Source organism: Archocentrus centrarchus, unplaced genomic scaffold (genome assembly GCF_007364275.1).
Source record: "Archocentrus centrarchus isolate MPI-CPG fArcCen1 unplaced genomic scaffold, fArcCen1 scaffold_26_ctg1, whole genome shotgun sequence".
NCBI lineage: Eukaryota > Metazoa > Chordata > Actinopteri > Cichliformes > Cichlidae > Archocentrus > Archocentrus centrarchus.
This window is the reverse complement of record NW_022060256.1, coordinates 7,107,779-7,123,237: the sequence shown is the minus strand read 5'-3', so window position 1 is coordinate 7,123,237 and position 15,459 is coordinate 7,107,779. Positions and strand designations below refer to the sequence as shown.

At 45.5% G+C, this 15,459-nt stretch overlaps 1 protein-coding gene across 1 annotated transcript; it reads left to right on the top strand.

Moving 5' to 3' along the window:
- The first annotated feature begins 739 nt into the window (after nt 1-739).
- Nucleotides 740-14,440, top strand: LOC115776015 (nucleus accumbens-associated protein 2-like). The gene is made up of 8 exons (XM_030723600.1): nt 740-836; nt 6,558-7,298; nt 7,438-7,649; nt 9,353-9,612; nt 11,142-11,318; nt 11,409-11,514; nt 13,441-13,538; nt 13,751-14,440. The coding sequence occupies exons 2-8, from the start codon at nt 6,849-6,851 to the stop codon at nt 14,380-14,382; spliced, it is 1,935 nt and encodes a 644-aa protein (XP_030579460.1). The 5' UTR covers nt 740-836; nt 6,558-6,848; the 3' UTR covers nt 14,383-14,440.
- Nucleotides 14,441-15,459: the final 1,019 nt, after the last annotated feature.

Below are 15,459 nucleotides of genomic sequence, written 5' to 3'. Positions count from 1 at the left end.
TCACACATTCAGCATCCACCCACCCATTAAATACAGACACCAGCCCTGTCTGTCTCTCTCTACAGTAACTGTCTCTCTCTCGTGTTAGAAACTGTATGTGTTGATGGAAGCTGAGGCTGCAAAACTGCTGCTTTGTGTTTGTGTGTGCTTGTGTAACTATCACTGTGAGAACCAGGTGTGAGTGTTTCACCATCAGAGTGAGGACATTTTGGCCTCTCTGTGCCACACTCCTTTGAAGGACTGTTTGAATGTTCAAACTTTGTTTTGGGGTCAGGGTGAGGGGCTCTGGGTGGATTTATATACAACAAATGTCCTCACAGAGATAGCCATAAAAACTTGTGTGTGTGTGTCAGCCTGGCACACAGTCGCAGTATGCACGCTATGTACTCGGCATGCCAACTCAGCCTCGGCACTGCAATGCAGCGCTGTGCATTTGGCCAAGTCATGCCACACACACACACACACACACACACATACACACTGACACACACATGCAGTGATGTGTGTGTGAAAGGCTACACATGTGTGTTTAGCGTGTTTTCCTGAGTAATGTTCAACCTTGCAGCGTGTTCTATGTAATGCATGCTCGCCCGCCCCTCTCTCTCCCTCTCTCGTCCTCTGCAGGGCAGTTAGCCGCATTAGCTCCCTCGCTGTCCTCAGATGACTCCTCCTCCTCCTCGGCTGTCTGCTGTGTCTCTGCCTCCCTCCCCCCCCCCTCCTGTGACACACCAGACGATGCGTTGACTGAGCGCAGGAGAAGAAGAAAACCTCTCCCAGCCAGCCGTCCTGCCTGCTGCATGGAGGAGAAGCAGAGGAGAAAGAGGAGCAGAGAGGAGGTAAGGTGGTGTCTCTCTGTGTGACATCTGTCCTCCTCTGGCTCTCTGTCTGTCTCTGCACTCTGAAACTGTCTGTTTAACCTGTCTGTCACTCTGTCAAACTCTGTTTCTCACTCTGAGCTGTCTGTCTGCTCAGTCTGTCTGTCTGTCTGCTGCAGCTGCTCTGTAAACAACACAAACACTGAGCTCCGCTCTGAGACTCCACTCACCTGGACTGTACTGTACCTGACTGTCCCGAGCAGTACTGGACTCTGCTGGACTGTATCAGACTGTCCTGAACTCTAGTGCACTGTAGAGGACTCTGCTGGACTGTAGATGACTGTCCAGAACTGTAGTGGACTATACAGGACCCTGCTGGGTTTTATTGGGTTGTAGAGGACTCGGCTCGTCAATAGGAAATTTCCTTGATTACGGTGGACTGCAGAAGTCTATGCTTGACTTTAGGAAGCTGTTGTGAACTGTAGAGGACTTGGTCGGACTGTAATGCACTGTCATGGATTGCAGACACCCGCTCTGAACTGCAGAGGACTCTGCTGGACTTTACCAGACTGCTCTAGACTGTAGTGGACTATAGTTGATTATACAGGACTCTGGTAGACTATAGGAGACTTTCATCACTGTGGTGGACTGCAGAGGACTCTGCTGAACTTTAGCAAATTGTTCCTGACTGTAGATGGCCATCCTGAACTGTAGAGGTCTCTGCTAGACCTTAGCAGACTGTCCTGGGCTTAAGTGGTTTTCGCTGGACTGTAGCAGACTCTGTTGGGTTATAGTGGACCACAGGTCTGGCTCAGTGTCCATGTCTATGGCCATGATTTATTTACAGTAAATCAGTAAATTCATGGATGATTATGTCATAACTGCACATAGAGCTCTGCTCCCCGAATTCAGTGTTTCAGGCAGCTCCTCCCAAGCATCATGCAGGAGAAGCCTTAAGGATAAACCCGGGGAATGAAAGTCCGTCGTTGCTCCGTATTCACACAGACTTTAGTTTTTGTGTCTTTAAAGAACTCAAACCTCATCGTGTAATCACATGGTCTCTTCGACACAGCACACACACATCTCTCTCTTTCTCACTCACTCTCTCTCTCACACACACACACACACACACACACACACACAGAAGCAAATTAAAACCCTATGAAACTGAGCAAGGTGTCACTGTGAGTCTATCCCGGGAATGACGCTGTTTAAATTTTAAGTCTGTGCAGCAGTGTGGAACCTTCTGTGGAGAGTAAGATGATATTAGACACCCAGATTACAAACTATCTTGTTTGATCTGGAGGGCAGCAGACCCCCCCCCCCATCACTTTGAACTGGAAAACATAGAAAACCAGCTTTTCTCTTACTAAAGGACAAACACTGCCTCAGGATCACAATTCAGTTCAATTCAGTTCAGTTTTATTTCTATCGTGCCAATGCACAACAATAGTTTCCTTAAGGCAATGCCTCAAAGCTGTAAACGTGATCCTATTTCAGCGTTTATGTTTGGATTAAGAAGATAAGTTTTGTTGGGTTCCTCCATATTCCCAAACTCTTTAAAAAACTGAGAAAAAAAAACTATTTAAATTTAGAACAAATGTTAACTTTATAACTGAAGTTTTGATTTAAATGAAGTGATCTCTACCCTAACAAAAGCCTGACTGGTTAGCGATAGAATTGAATCAGTATTTTCAACATGTGGCCTAAAAAGTTTATACCAAATGAAACGGGGAAAACTTAAAGAAAGATACAAAGAGTGTGAGCTCTTAGAAGTGCTGAAAACATCTGACTGTGCACATATTTTTTTTTTTTTGTTACAGTCAGCGTGACTTTAAACTTTGCATACAGGATGGTGTCATCTGCATACAAACAAAAAATGTAACTTATTAAACACCAGTGGAACTGATGTTGATCCCTGTGGAACCCCTTGATATTTTACTAGTCCTTATTTGTCTCTGCTGGACTCTTCCTCATCAGAACTTTTTGTCAGTTTGCCTCTAAAGTTGGCTGTTAAGAAAAGTTTCCATCACAGAAACTTTCCTCAGGGGCAAAAAACTTTTGGAGGACGTTGCTGTGTTTCCACAACAACTAAGATATCAGATATCTTAGTTTGAGTTCAATAGATGTAATTATAACATTTCATAGTCACTGCTCGGGTAGAAGCTCAATTAAAACACAGATGGTCTAAAGGAAGGTAAAATAATAAAAATAACTAATGGTATTAATTAATTATCGGTTCATTTGACTGACAGCCTGAGTTACTTCGCAGACGGAGGGTTCATGGGTTATAAAGTGAATAAAGTTGGAAGTATTAAAAATGACCTTTTTGCCATAAACTAGCCATAACCTTTTTACCTCGGGCAGTTCATATATGGCAAACTTTCGACCCAAAGCTGGCCTCCCCAAATCTTTATTCAGAATCTGACCATCACACACTTATTCGCTTTGATCTTCTGATGGTTTACTTGTTGAACAGCCTTATTTTCTAAATGAAGCTTATTCCAAATAATGACGAGAGACGAATTCATGATCAAAAACTGGTCAGAAAAAGAATAACAGGAAGTAAGAAGTATTTAAATCCTATGGCTTTTTCATGAGTTCAAGTTCCTTCTAAAATGTTAAATTACTACACCCGAGTCAAAGAGTCATTCAGGATTCCAGATTTTAAGAGGAAATCTGTTTAATTTTAGAACCAATCCCAAAGGATTTTATCCTGTCAATGTAAACCACAATGATTATTCTGTGATTCAGCATATAAATGTCTTAATACTGTAATTTTATAAAGCTTCAAAAAGTTACAACTTTTAAAATGATGTATTCCTTAAAATTCTAACATCATTAAATGGCCCACCTGCCGTACCTTAGCAGCCCACACTTTGGCATCGCTTTGGTGTAATCGCAGTATTCTTGATTCATACTGAGACTGAAAGTTGGCTAAAGGTAAATCTTTTAACGTTTTTTTTATAAGACCAATTTTTGGAAAATAATCATTTAAGGAAAAAAATTAAAGTTTCTAAGATTAATGTTAAAAAAACTACTCCTTGACTTCATATTAAAGGTTGGAGAAACCTCATCGCAGCACAGATGCCATTTACATGACCTAATCAGATCTATCAATAATGGTGATTCCAGCCCAGAATCCTCACCGCCTCAGAAGCATGTGGACTGCAATCTGGCTGCAAAGCCAAAGAGAGGCAGAAGGCAGGAGACTAATGAGCTGAAGTGGTCGTGATGACCCTCGTCAGTCAGGCTGACCCGGCTGCTCGATGACTCACACGAGAATAGATTTCCTTTTGAAAGCCTCCGTGTTTGTGAGCTTCAGACTTCAGCTCAGTGTTTTAGTGAATAATGAGTCAGACTGAAAGCTGCCACCTGATCACATGACTGAGCAAACACCTCTCTGTCTGCACTTCACCTGTTTATTTACATCTTAGTGCTTCTCCCACACATCCACCTCACATACAGACAGGTTTAAGCATGATGTAAATGCTGAATCTGCCGTTAGGTCACAGCTCAGTTTCTTCTGATTGACCAGCTTCTGTGAGCCTACCAAAGGGCAGCTCCCAGATCTTTGAGCTGTACAAAAGTCCTTCAAGAATTAAGCTCCACTGCTCAGCAGCCTTCTTAACTGCCTCTGTTGTTAGAATGTTATTTTGAAAGGTTGTCTAAATTTAATTTTAAAGGTCACAGAGACATAAAAACTGCAAACACACAGTCATCAGCCACATCTAAAAACTGCTTTTAAAAATGCTGCTGACTTTGCTGAAAATAAGGTTTTAATAGATTTTTCCAAATGGATGTTCTCCCACCATTTTTGTGTTACTGAGACAGCACTTCAGCATTAGCTGAATGCCATGTTGCTCTCTGATCACATTTCTGATGTAGCCACAGCAAAAACGTCAAAAGACAATATTTTGAAGCTTCAGCATTTCAGCGTTTTAGCCACCATGTTGGTTTTTCATTCCACAAGTGACCATATGTGGACAAGAGGGTGGAGTTATCCACAGACTGTACAGGAGCATCACGTAGCCTCAGATACCTGCTAATCAGTAATATCAAAATTCCAGAATTTCATTCAGCAAACTAGATCTCAGCCTTCATGGATAGTCTGTTAGTCCATTGAAGCACACAGCAGCCATATTATTGGTCAGATAATTGCATTAAAAATGCTCCAAAAGGTTCCAACAGTACAAACAGATTCCAGAGGTCCAGTTCAGGGACTCCAGTTAGCTGAGATGAAGCTTAGCAGACAGCTAGCAGCTACAGCTGATTGTGTCATCTGTCAGTCAGAGATGCCACGCCCCTAATAATGTAAACATGTGAGTTGTAGAAACATCCTCCCCTTACAGCTGTTATGAAGGGGGAAAATTATCTGCAGAGACCAAAGCAGTTTCTGTATCAGGCTGTAAACCTGTTTATTTCTGCTGGAAAGTTTTAACATGGGAGTCTATGGGACTGACTCACTGAGGCGCCTTTGCTGGCCGTTAGAGGAAAGTTGGTGCTCTCATTTTTAAGCCCAGGATGATGATTGGCTGTCCTGTATTTGGTGACTGTGCAGATGTCTGTAGATGACCATATTAGGAAATCTGGGATGAGCTGACATCAGCTTGGTACAAAAGTAGAAAAAGTAAACAGAGTTCACTTTAGATTTTTGGTTATTTGGCCATATTTAATTTTAATATCCAACACTTCACCATGTAATATACAGCAGAAATTAAGAAAAAGCACCCACCCCCTTTAAATTTAATTCAAAGACTCTTCAAACAGCCTTCAGAATTTAGAGACCTCTAAAACTATTAATTTGTTGTTTTTTTTAAAACTTACCACTCATTATAGATCTCAATTTTTCTGCTCCGTTTGATTATTAATAAACTTGGAAGAAACTGCCGTCTTTTTTCAGCTTTCTCCAAACCAAAGGGCACCTTTTCTTTCTGCACTCACAGATGTGTTGGCCTGTCACATGAAAACAAAATAATACCTATCAGCTGCAACATGTTAAATAAAAATTCAGCTTTTTTAAGTTGAACAGACAGACATGGTGCGACAGAAACACTCTGACAGCTGTTTGATCAGTTTAATTAAAGTTATCTCTGGTTTTAATGGGTGAACTGATGGTCCTGATGCTGTTGTGGGCACATTCGTGTTGGGATGTTCGTTCAGGTTGTGATAAAAAATGTCTGATTGTGTTCAGTGAGCCTTGTTTGTTGGAGTTTTCATCGATAAAACTGCTGGCTTAAAGAAACTTGAAGTCCTACAGATAGTTACAGGGGTGCCCAAACTCGGCCCGCGGGCCACTCAGGCCCCGCCCCCTACTGCCGGTCCGCGAATTGATGTCAAAAATAACATACAATTTGGCCCTTTAAGTCACTTTTTTGACATTTCGCCTTCCCCTCCAATTGCGAGGGTTAAGCGAAATGTCAAAAAAGTAACTTAAAGGGCCAAATTGTATGTTATTTTTGACATCAATTCGCGGACCAGAAGGGGGCGTGACCGGAAGCGGCCCGCGGGCCGCAGGTTTGGGCACCCCTAAAGCAGATCAGAGGAGAAATTCTGGAGGAGACACTCGATTATCTGCAGGAGGTTTGAGGGTTTTCTCCATGTTTGAGTTTTAATTTATTCAGTGAGGGAGGAGACGTGGGATAAAAGTGTCCTCAGTTTGTTCTGCAGACACATGAAAGCTGTGAAGCTGTGAGGCTTTTAACCTCTCCTCCTCCTCCTGTCTCCCTCTTCATGTTCTAGTTGTTTCTCTGTACTGAGCTGACCTCCATCTTGATGATCTACCACCTCCTCCTGAACCTGAATCCCCCGCCTCCTCGCTGACCTCTGACCTCACTATTTGCTCCACACCAGCGTTATGGATCTGAAACTTTTTGGAGGAACTTTCTGCAGCATCCCTGACACCTAAACGCCCTGTCATCTTCATCCCTCAGTCTAACTCTGGCTCATCAGGACTGTCTCCTTCTAGCCACCGGCTAGTCCGAGCCACTGTCCACTTCCTGTTCCAACCTCAGCGGGCTGACAACCTCCATCATGTCAGAGGGGCTTCTGCAGGTGGAGATCCCCGACTTTGGCAGCAGTGTGCTGGGCAGCCTGAACGAGCAGCGGTTGCTGGGTCACTACTGTGATGTCTCCATCCTTGTGCAGGGTCAGGCCTTCAAGGCGCATCGGGCTGTCCTCGCTGCCTCCTCGCTCTACTTTAGAGACCTGTTCAGCTCTGCGGCCGACTCCTCCTCTTCCTCTGACTCCTCCTCATCCTCCTCCCAGGCGGTGTTCGAGCTGCCGTCCTCAGTGACACCAACATGTTTCCAGCAGATTCTGTCTTTCTGCTACACGGGGCGCCTCAGCATGGCAGCCAGCGAGCAGCTGGTGCTCATGTACACTGCCGGGTACCTGCAGATCCAGAACATCGTGGAGCGTGGTATGGAGCTGATGATGATGAAGGCTTCCTCTTCCTCCTCACCTCTCTGCTGTGACTCACAGGTGGGTCTGACCAGAGGAAAGTTTAAGGTTTTCAGTACAGTCTGATCACATCAGCAACATCTAGTGGTAATTAGAGGAACTACAGCTGCTTTATGTATTTTGCTTCTCATTTTAATTTTAATTAAACACGTGTTTACAGACAACCTCAGCAGATGAGCTTGGGGGCTTTGATGCCCCCACGGCACAGCAGCAGCACGGCGCCCCCCAGCTGCAGGAAGTGAGTCCGGATCAGCCAGCACTGAGCCCCGAGGAGCTGCTTCTCGCTGTCAGCAGGATCAAACAGGAGCGAGCTGACACACCTCCCGCTGAGGAGGCTGGAGGAGCAGCAGGAGGAGGAGGAGAGGAGGCAAGGTGAGGAAATCTTTTCTCTAAATGCTTCTGCTAGACACATTATTCTGCTTGCTCTTTTTTGTTCCTTTACTGTTGTCATGTTGCTTTTTGTTGTCCAAAGTCCAGAAAGCAGCTCAAAGTCCTCACCTGAACGAAGCAGGGGGGAGGACTTCCCACCCACCCTAACCCTAACCCTAACCCTGAACCCTAACCCTAACCCTGCCCGTGCAGAACAGAAAGAAAACTTTTACAAAATGCTGATGGTTTATGTGTCATATGTGTTGTATTGATTTCAATGCAACATGGGTATTTAAAGTGTCTCTGCGTGACTTCAGAAACCCTTCAGGGAGAATTCACACACATGCTTTTCAGGCCTCAGCACTCTCGCCCCTCTTCACTTTGAATGGGGTGAATTCCTATGCTGCTGAACTGAGCTGTGGATTCAACAGTTCACTGTGCTTGCATTTGCTGATCTTATGGGGATCTTGATGGGGTGGCTGTAGCTCAGTAGGTAGAGAACCTACTGATCCGGAGGTCAGCGGTTCAATTCCTGGCTACTGCAGGCTACATGCCTTGGGCAAGATACTTAACCCCAAGTTGCTCTTCGATGCAACCGTCGGAGTATGAATGTGAGTGAATGTTAGATAATTAAAGCACTTATCTTAATTAATCATGGAAGTGCTTGTATGAATGGGTGTGCATGGTTAAATGTAAACGTGTTGTGTAAGCGCTTTGAGTGCTCATACTGAGTAGAAAAGCGCTATATAAGAACTAGTCCATTTACCATTTACCATTATCCTGGAACAGAAGGATCTGGAGAGGTGACATAGCTGGGTTTGCGGTAGTCACCCTGCTGTATGTGAAAAATGGTAGCAATACACACTGTGGCTCATGCTAACCGCTAACCAAAGCTCCATTAACTTGCCTTGAGAGTGACTGGTTGATGTCACACTGACATCAGCACCAGGCAGGCCCACATCAAGCGTTGAACATCTGAGGCTTAAACATCACGTGGAAAATTCGTCCTGAGTCCTTCATGTAGAAATCAGTTCACAGGCAACCGAGAGTCGGGTATGATCAGTTTAATGTTTCACATGTAACCTACAGTGAGAGTCAGAGTTAATTTAGGATGCATTTGAGGGTTAAACAGTTATTTAGGAACTGTTCACTTTTCCTGTCCCTTGACTCTAATCCCAGGGATAGATTTTATCTCAACTAGGCCCATCCAGCAGGGAGCGTCTCCTTCGGGTGGTAAGAAGAAGTCTGATTGGACAGAAGTCTAAGAGAAAATGAGCGTCCTGCTCACACGATCTCTGAGCTCAGGAAACTCTTTGCTGCGGAGTTTCTGGTCTCAACCCCCACCCCCACCCCCACCCCCTCCTTATCTGTTTTTAAAATACCTCCATGGTAATGGTGAACATGCTCAGCTCGAAGCTCCCAAGTGGGATTTCAAAGATCAGTGGCTAGGGCCTGCATGTGGTCCTGGTGGCCTGATTGATGTATTAAGCATTATACTCTGTATGATGGGGCCTAGAGTAGATATAGCTGTGACTGATCCCTGTGGCTAGACTTTGGAAAAAGCTGATTAGTTCCCAGATGAATGGCTCCAACCCTCAGCTGTGCACTTTGTCCTGTGATGAGTGTTTTGCCCTTGGTGGAGGTTTGTGATGTGCTGCCTTTGGGAGAGTGGATGTCATGTTTCCTCCTGTTGGTTCTCTCCTCAGAGTGGACATTGCAGGAGACCTCCAGTCCTCCAGGAGCACTGCTCTGTGTTACCTGAGTGCAGGTGGAGGGCTGGTTCCAGGCCTGCAGTCCTACCTGCTAGCAGGCGGGGGGCGCTCCAGTCCAGGAGGATCAAGTCTCCCCACAGACTCCCCTCCATCTCACCCCCCCACCGAGGAGGAGCTGGAGGAGGATTACTACAGCAATGCTGTCCACCCTGGACTCTATCAGCACATTTATGGACATCCAGGAAACCCCTACAGTGAGTATTCCATCCATCCATCTCAATTCAATTTTATTGACAACAAACAGTCGCCTCAAGGCACTTTATACTGTAAGGTAAAGACCCTTCAATAATATAGAGAAAACTCAACACTCAGACGACCCCCATGAGCAAGCACTTGGTGATAGTGGGAAGAAAAAACTCCCTCTTAACAAGAAAAACCTCCATCAGAACCAGGCTCTGGGAGGGGCAGGCATCTGCTGTGACCAGTTGGGGGTGAGGGGAGGGAGACAGGACAAAAGACACACTGTGGAAAAGAGCCAGAGATTAATAATAACTAATGATTAAATGCAGAGTGGGGTATAAACAGAGTGAAAAGAGGTGAGTGAAGAAGAAACACTCATGGGATCATGGGAAATCTCCAGCAGCCTAGGTCTATTGCCGGGTTCAGGGAGGCTTCAGGGTCACCTGATCCAGCAGTAACTATAAACTTGATCGATGAAAACTTAATCTTAAAAATAGAGAGGGTGTCTCTCTCCCGAAGCCAAAGTGGGAGCTGGTTCCAGAAAAGAGGGGCCTGCAAGCCAAAAGCTCTGCCTCCCATTCTACTTTTAAATACCCCAGGGACACCAGCAGTCTGAGAGTGAAGTGCTCTATTGGGGTGATACAGTACAATGAGGTCTTTAAGATAAGATGGAGCCTTATTATTCAAGACCTTGTGTGTAAGAAGAAGGGTTTTTAATTCTATTCTGGATTTAACGGAGCCAATGAAGAGAAGCCAATATGGGAGAAATCTGCTCTCTCTTTCTAGTCCCTGTCAGTACTCGAGCTGCAGCATTTTGGATCAGCTGAAGGCTTTTCAGGGAGCTTTTAGGACAACCTGAGGAGGCCAAGGTAATAGCATCCAGAGTAAATATCTGGTTAGACACCATGTTTCTAAGGTTTGTAGGGCCGAGTACAATAACTTGAGTTTTAACTGAATTTAGAAGCAGGAAATTAGAGGTCATCCAGGCCTTTGTGTCTTTAAGACAGTCCTGAAGTTTGACTAAGTGATGTGTGTCATCTGGCTTCATGGATAGATAAAGCTGGGTATCATCTGCTTAGCAATGAATCTATCTGTCAAGCCATCCATCTTCACCTACCTCTTATCCAGGCTGTGGGGGAAGCAGTCTAACCACGCCTATCTTTAAGACCACCCCCCCCCCCCCCCAAAAAAAAATTATATATATATATATATATATATATATATATATATATATATATATATATATATATAAACAAATAAATAAAAATTTAGAGGAGGTCATGGTTTTAGGTCCTTTGGGCCAATAATTTTCCTGAAAGTAAAAACGATGTCCAAGTGGTCTTCATGGTAAGCATGATCCTCTGGGCTTCTGTTTCTTTTTGGTCATTTTCCATCTTTTTAATGTTATTTCACTGACTCTCCCAACAAGAATTATAATTAGTCACCTCATACATTGATATTTTTGGTGTTTTAGTAATGTTAGTTCCCGGGTTTGCTCACACTCTCAGTGCTACACTCCCCTCCCTGTTTCTCATTGGTTTAGTCCAAGAGAAGATGGAGATGCTCCCCCTCCCATTGGCTAATGAGCGTCGGCCCTGTGTGCTGGTTGGTCGGGACAATATGGCGCTTCCTGCCAGTCTGATCAGTCAGATTGGATATCGCTGCCATCCATCGCTCTACGCTGAGGGAGACCCAGGAGAGAAGGTGGAGTTGGTAGCAGGTAGGATAGCAGAACACCTGTCCAGCTACACCTCATACACCTGTAACCAAGTCATGTGACATATACTGACTTCTGTGTTTGTGTGCTCAGGGTCAGGTGTGTTCATGACCCGAGGTCAGCTGATGAACTGTCACCTGTGTGCTGGCGTCAAACACAAGGTGCTGCTCAGGAGGCTGCTGGCTACTTTCTTTGACAGGTGAGCTCTTACCTGGGTGAGTCACACATACTACGTTTCCACTGCAGAGGTGCTGGTGTCTGTTTCAATGAATCGGCGAAGCGCTTAAGAACGAGCCTGCGTTTCCACTGTGCTTTTTGAGCAGGTATGAGTGTGGGCAGATCCTCATCTGGAAACGGAAGCCGAAGGGCACAAGCGTGGCAGAACACGCTCCCCTTTCTTGTGCAGCGAGCATATTTTACAGTCCAAACAAAACTACAGCAACATCTGTGCGCGGCACTAGGTAAACACAGACAGCGATTACAAGTAAGACGACAAGTACGCACTTTGCGTCCTTTTATCTGTGATATGAACTGATACAAAGCAGCAAGTTCAGCTTAGGGCTCAACCTAATTCACGGCCATGAAAATCGCATCGCTTTTCTCATGTAATACACATGTAATACACATGTAATATGGTAGAAAACTTTATGCCGAGATGGCAGAGTCATGCCCTTCTGCCACTTGCATCACGCGTTCTTGGTTCCAGACCAGCTAGATTGAGGTGCTGGAGTTGAACCCGTTTTTTGGCCAAGCACCGAGTGCATTCGTGGTGGAGAAAAATGCTGAATGGTTCCAATACTGGCAGCGGCACCCGGTCAGGTAGTTAGCCCAGCTTAACTTAAAGAAAATAAAGTTTGCCTGTATGGCCTTTGCTTGGTTTTGAGTCCCAACCCTCCAACCAGTCAGAAGACATCCGTTTTTTTCACTTCATCGCAGACAAAGCTCGACCTAACTGTGCCTCTGAGCTGTTACCTCATGTCAACTGATGCACTCTCAGCAGGTTATTAAAAGATTTAAGCACAATTTTACTGCATCTGCACCGCTCTGTAAAGGTAAAAGAACTTTGGGTGGACTCGTGCATTGCCTGAGCTCCTCTGCAGGCTAAACCAGGGTGGGACCACTTTGATTCTCTTCCTGATGGAGACTCAGCACCCTAATCCTGGTTTGACAAAACCAGGATTAGGCTGAAGTTAAATTTGTTCAATCCAGCTGTTTGAGTTTATGAAACACCTGAAGTTTTATACAATCCATAGGTGTGTCTCCAAAGCCAGAGTTGTGCACAACAGCAGTGACTTCCTTGATCATTTAACTACAGACTCTTGCAGACAGACAGGTGACGCAGGCAGACAAGTGATTTTTCTATTGTTAAAGTAAAAACAAAAACTTCAGAAGTGTATTATCTTTATGTTTTCCTTAAATATCTCAGATTATTAGAATTGTCTTCATTTGCATGAAAGTTTGATTTAAAAAAACTGGACATTCAGAAGCCAGAGAAGAAAAAAGAAAAAACAGATAAAAGTTTGATAAGTCTGATAAGTGCTTCAGGAGATCAGGAACAATAATCACATTGTCCCCAGAAAGACTGAAACATTTTCTGTGCATTTTTATTCATGCATGAGTTTCTGAACATTTTCTGTTTTATGTGAGTTACCTATCACATTTCACACCTTGTTTGAGCTTTAACTACCTCTGTGCTGGGAGGGGAGGGGCCCCTGAAGTGTCAGGAGCCCCAAGGCTTGCAGTAAGTTAGACGCCCCTGCTGTGAATTACAGATACCTCTGAAACATGTTCAAATAAAGAAGCCGTTCATGTCTCCAAACCGATGAGCACGTCACGCGTGGATCAACCGCATCGCCTTGTCACATTAAACGTCTGACATGCACTGATGTGCTACACATTTTATCTGGCGATCATTTTTATGCGCCTCTAAAATGTATATCGACCCAGACGCTGTGACATCATCAGACACCATGTGACCTGGGGCTGTGTGAGATCTTCCAGAAGCTTCTGACAGTCGGCAGCAGCTGCTTTACATAACGGCTCAGGCACATTGTCTCAGAGCGGGCGGGAGGAGGGGAACCTACAGCTGATATAGGTGCTGATTGGGTTGTTATGGTTTCCATAGAAACACACTGGCCAATAGCTGCGGGACAGGGATCCGCTCCTCCACCAATGATCCGAGCCGGAAGCCCCTGGACAACCGAGTGTTAAACACCGTCAAATGTAAGTCTCTCTCTCTCACACTCACACACACACACAAACTCACAGACTATGACTCATGATTTCTGCCTTTTACTGTATTTTGGAAGTATTGAGATTCTCTCCTCCTCCTCTTCTTTCTTCCTCCTCCTCTACTCATCTTCTCTCCTACTCCTCCTCCACTTTCCTCCTCCTTCTCTTCTGTCCTCCTGCTCCTCTTATTCTCTCTTCCTCAGTGTACTGTCAAAACTTCGCTCCTAACTTTAAGGAGAGCGAGATGAATGTCATCGCGGCCGACATGTGCACCAACGCCCGCAGAGTCCGCAAACGTTGGCTCCCAAAGATCCAGTCGCTCCTCCCTGATGGCCTCCCCACCTCTGCTGCCTCCCACCCTCGTAAGGGTAAGAAAGGAGGAGCAGGTGGAGGAGGAGGTGGAGGTCAGGGGGCAGAGTCGGCAGTGCAGCCCAGTGGCAGCCCCTTTGAGCTGGACCTGCGGCAGCTCAGCGCATCCTACCTCGGCCTGGAGGCACCGCTATATGCCGAACGGCGCGAGAGGGAGGCAGCAGGGGAGAGAGAGAAGGAGGCCCCGGCTGCCCTCTTGCCTCACCTGCAGTTCGCCGGGTCCCGTGGAGGAGGAGGGGGCGGCGGGGGGCAGGTGGAGGAGGGGGTGATGGGAGGTGAGGCAGATGGGGAAGGGAGGCTACAGACTGAACAACCCCCGGACCTCCCCCTCTCCTTGTCTTCCTCCTCCTCTTCCTCCTCATCCTCCTCACACCCCTCCCCCCAGCCCGCAGAGCCTGCCCCTCCTCACAGGGCATTGGCTGACACAGACGAGCGGGGAGCGGAGCCTCTGGAAGACAGCCAATAAGCTTTCTAATGCATCTGCCTACCTGTATGTAAATAACACAATAGCTACCTGTCCCCCACCTGTCTGTCCTCCTGTCTGTCTACCTATGTGTTCCCCTACCTCACTACCTGTCCACCTGTCTACCTCTCTGCCCCGTCCGTCTGACTACCTGTCTGTCTGCTCGGCTCTGCTGCATGCTAACAGCCTCCTGCAGTCCAGCACACAGGCCCATAGCAACAGGAGTGATGATGATGATGATGATGATGATGATGATGATGATGATACTCACTCTGATAATAATAAAGCTTCTTGATAATCAGATCTGCTGTTTCTGTTTGATTTCTGCCTGAAACAAAATAACGTTTCCAAAGGTTTATACACAAACCGATGCAGTAACACTGCAAAGAACAGCTCACCAACAACCAAAACAATTTGCTAAAAGAGCACAAAGACACACAAATACTGTGGGGGAACACTGAATGTACACGACGAAAGCTCAAAGATCACAAAAGGTACCAAAAGCGTGGATTTGACAGTAAATGAAACTCACACTTTGGAACCAGCTCCTTGTACATCAACTGACACAAACAGATCCACCGACCGTCTGTCAGGAACTAAACCAGGAACTATTTTAATATTTAGATTCTGGCAAAGGATGCTTATATAACAGTGTCTGCTCTTAGCTCAGGACTCCTCACAAGTCCCATTCACCCAATCACACACACACACACACACCCAATTACACTCACACATGCACACTGATAGCAGTGCTTTTCTCTCTTGAGCCACAGTCTCACCTGCCAATGAGGATGCAGTCGTCACAGGTAGAAAGGTGGGACACCTGGTAACAAAGGTCCCGTTTATACGAGAATGTTTTCAATGTAAACTGTGTCGTTTTACTGTTTTCAAGCAGTAACACTTTCAGACAGAAACAATCTCTGTTTACACAGAAACACTAGACAGTTATAATGCTGTAGTTCCCATTGACAGTCCACGAGTTGGCGGTGTGGATATAGGAGTCGCAACCATAGCCCACATGTGCCAGTGCCCCCTGTTTTCAAAAAGTAATGTTTTCGCCCGTTTTCACAGAAACAGGGA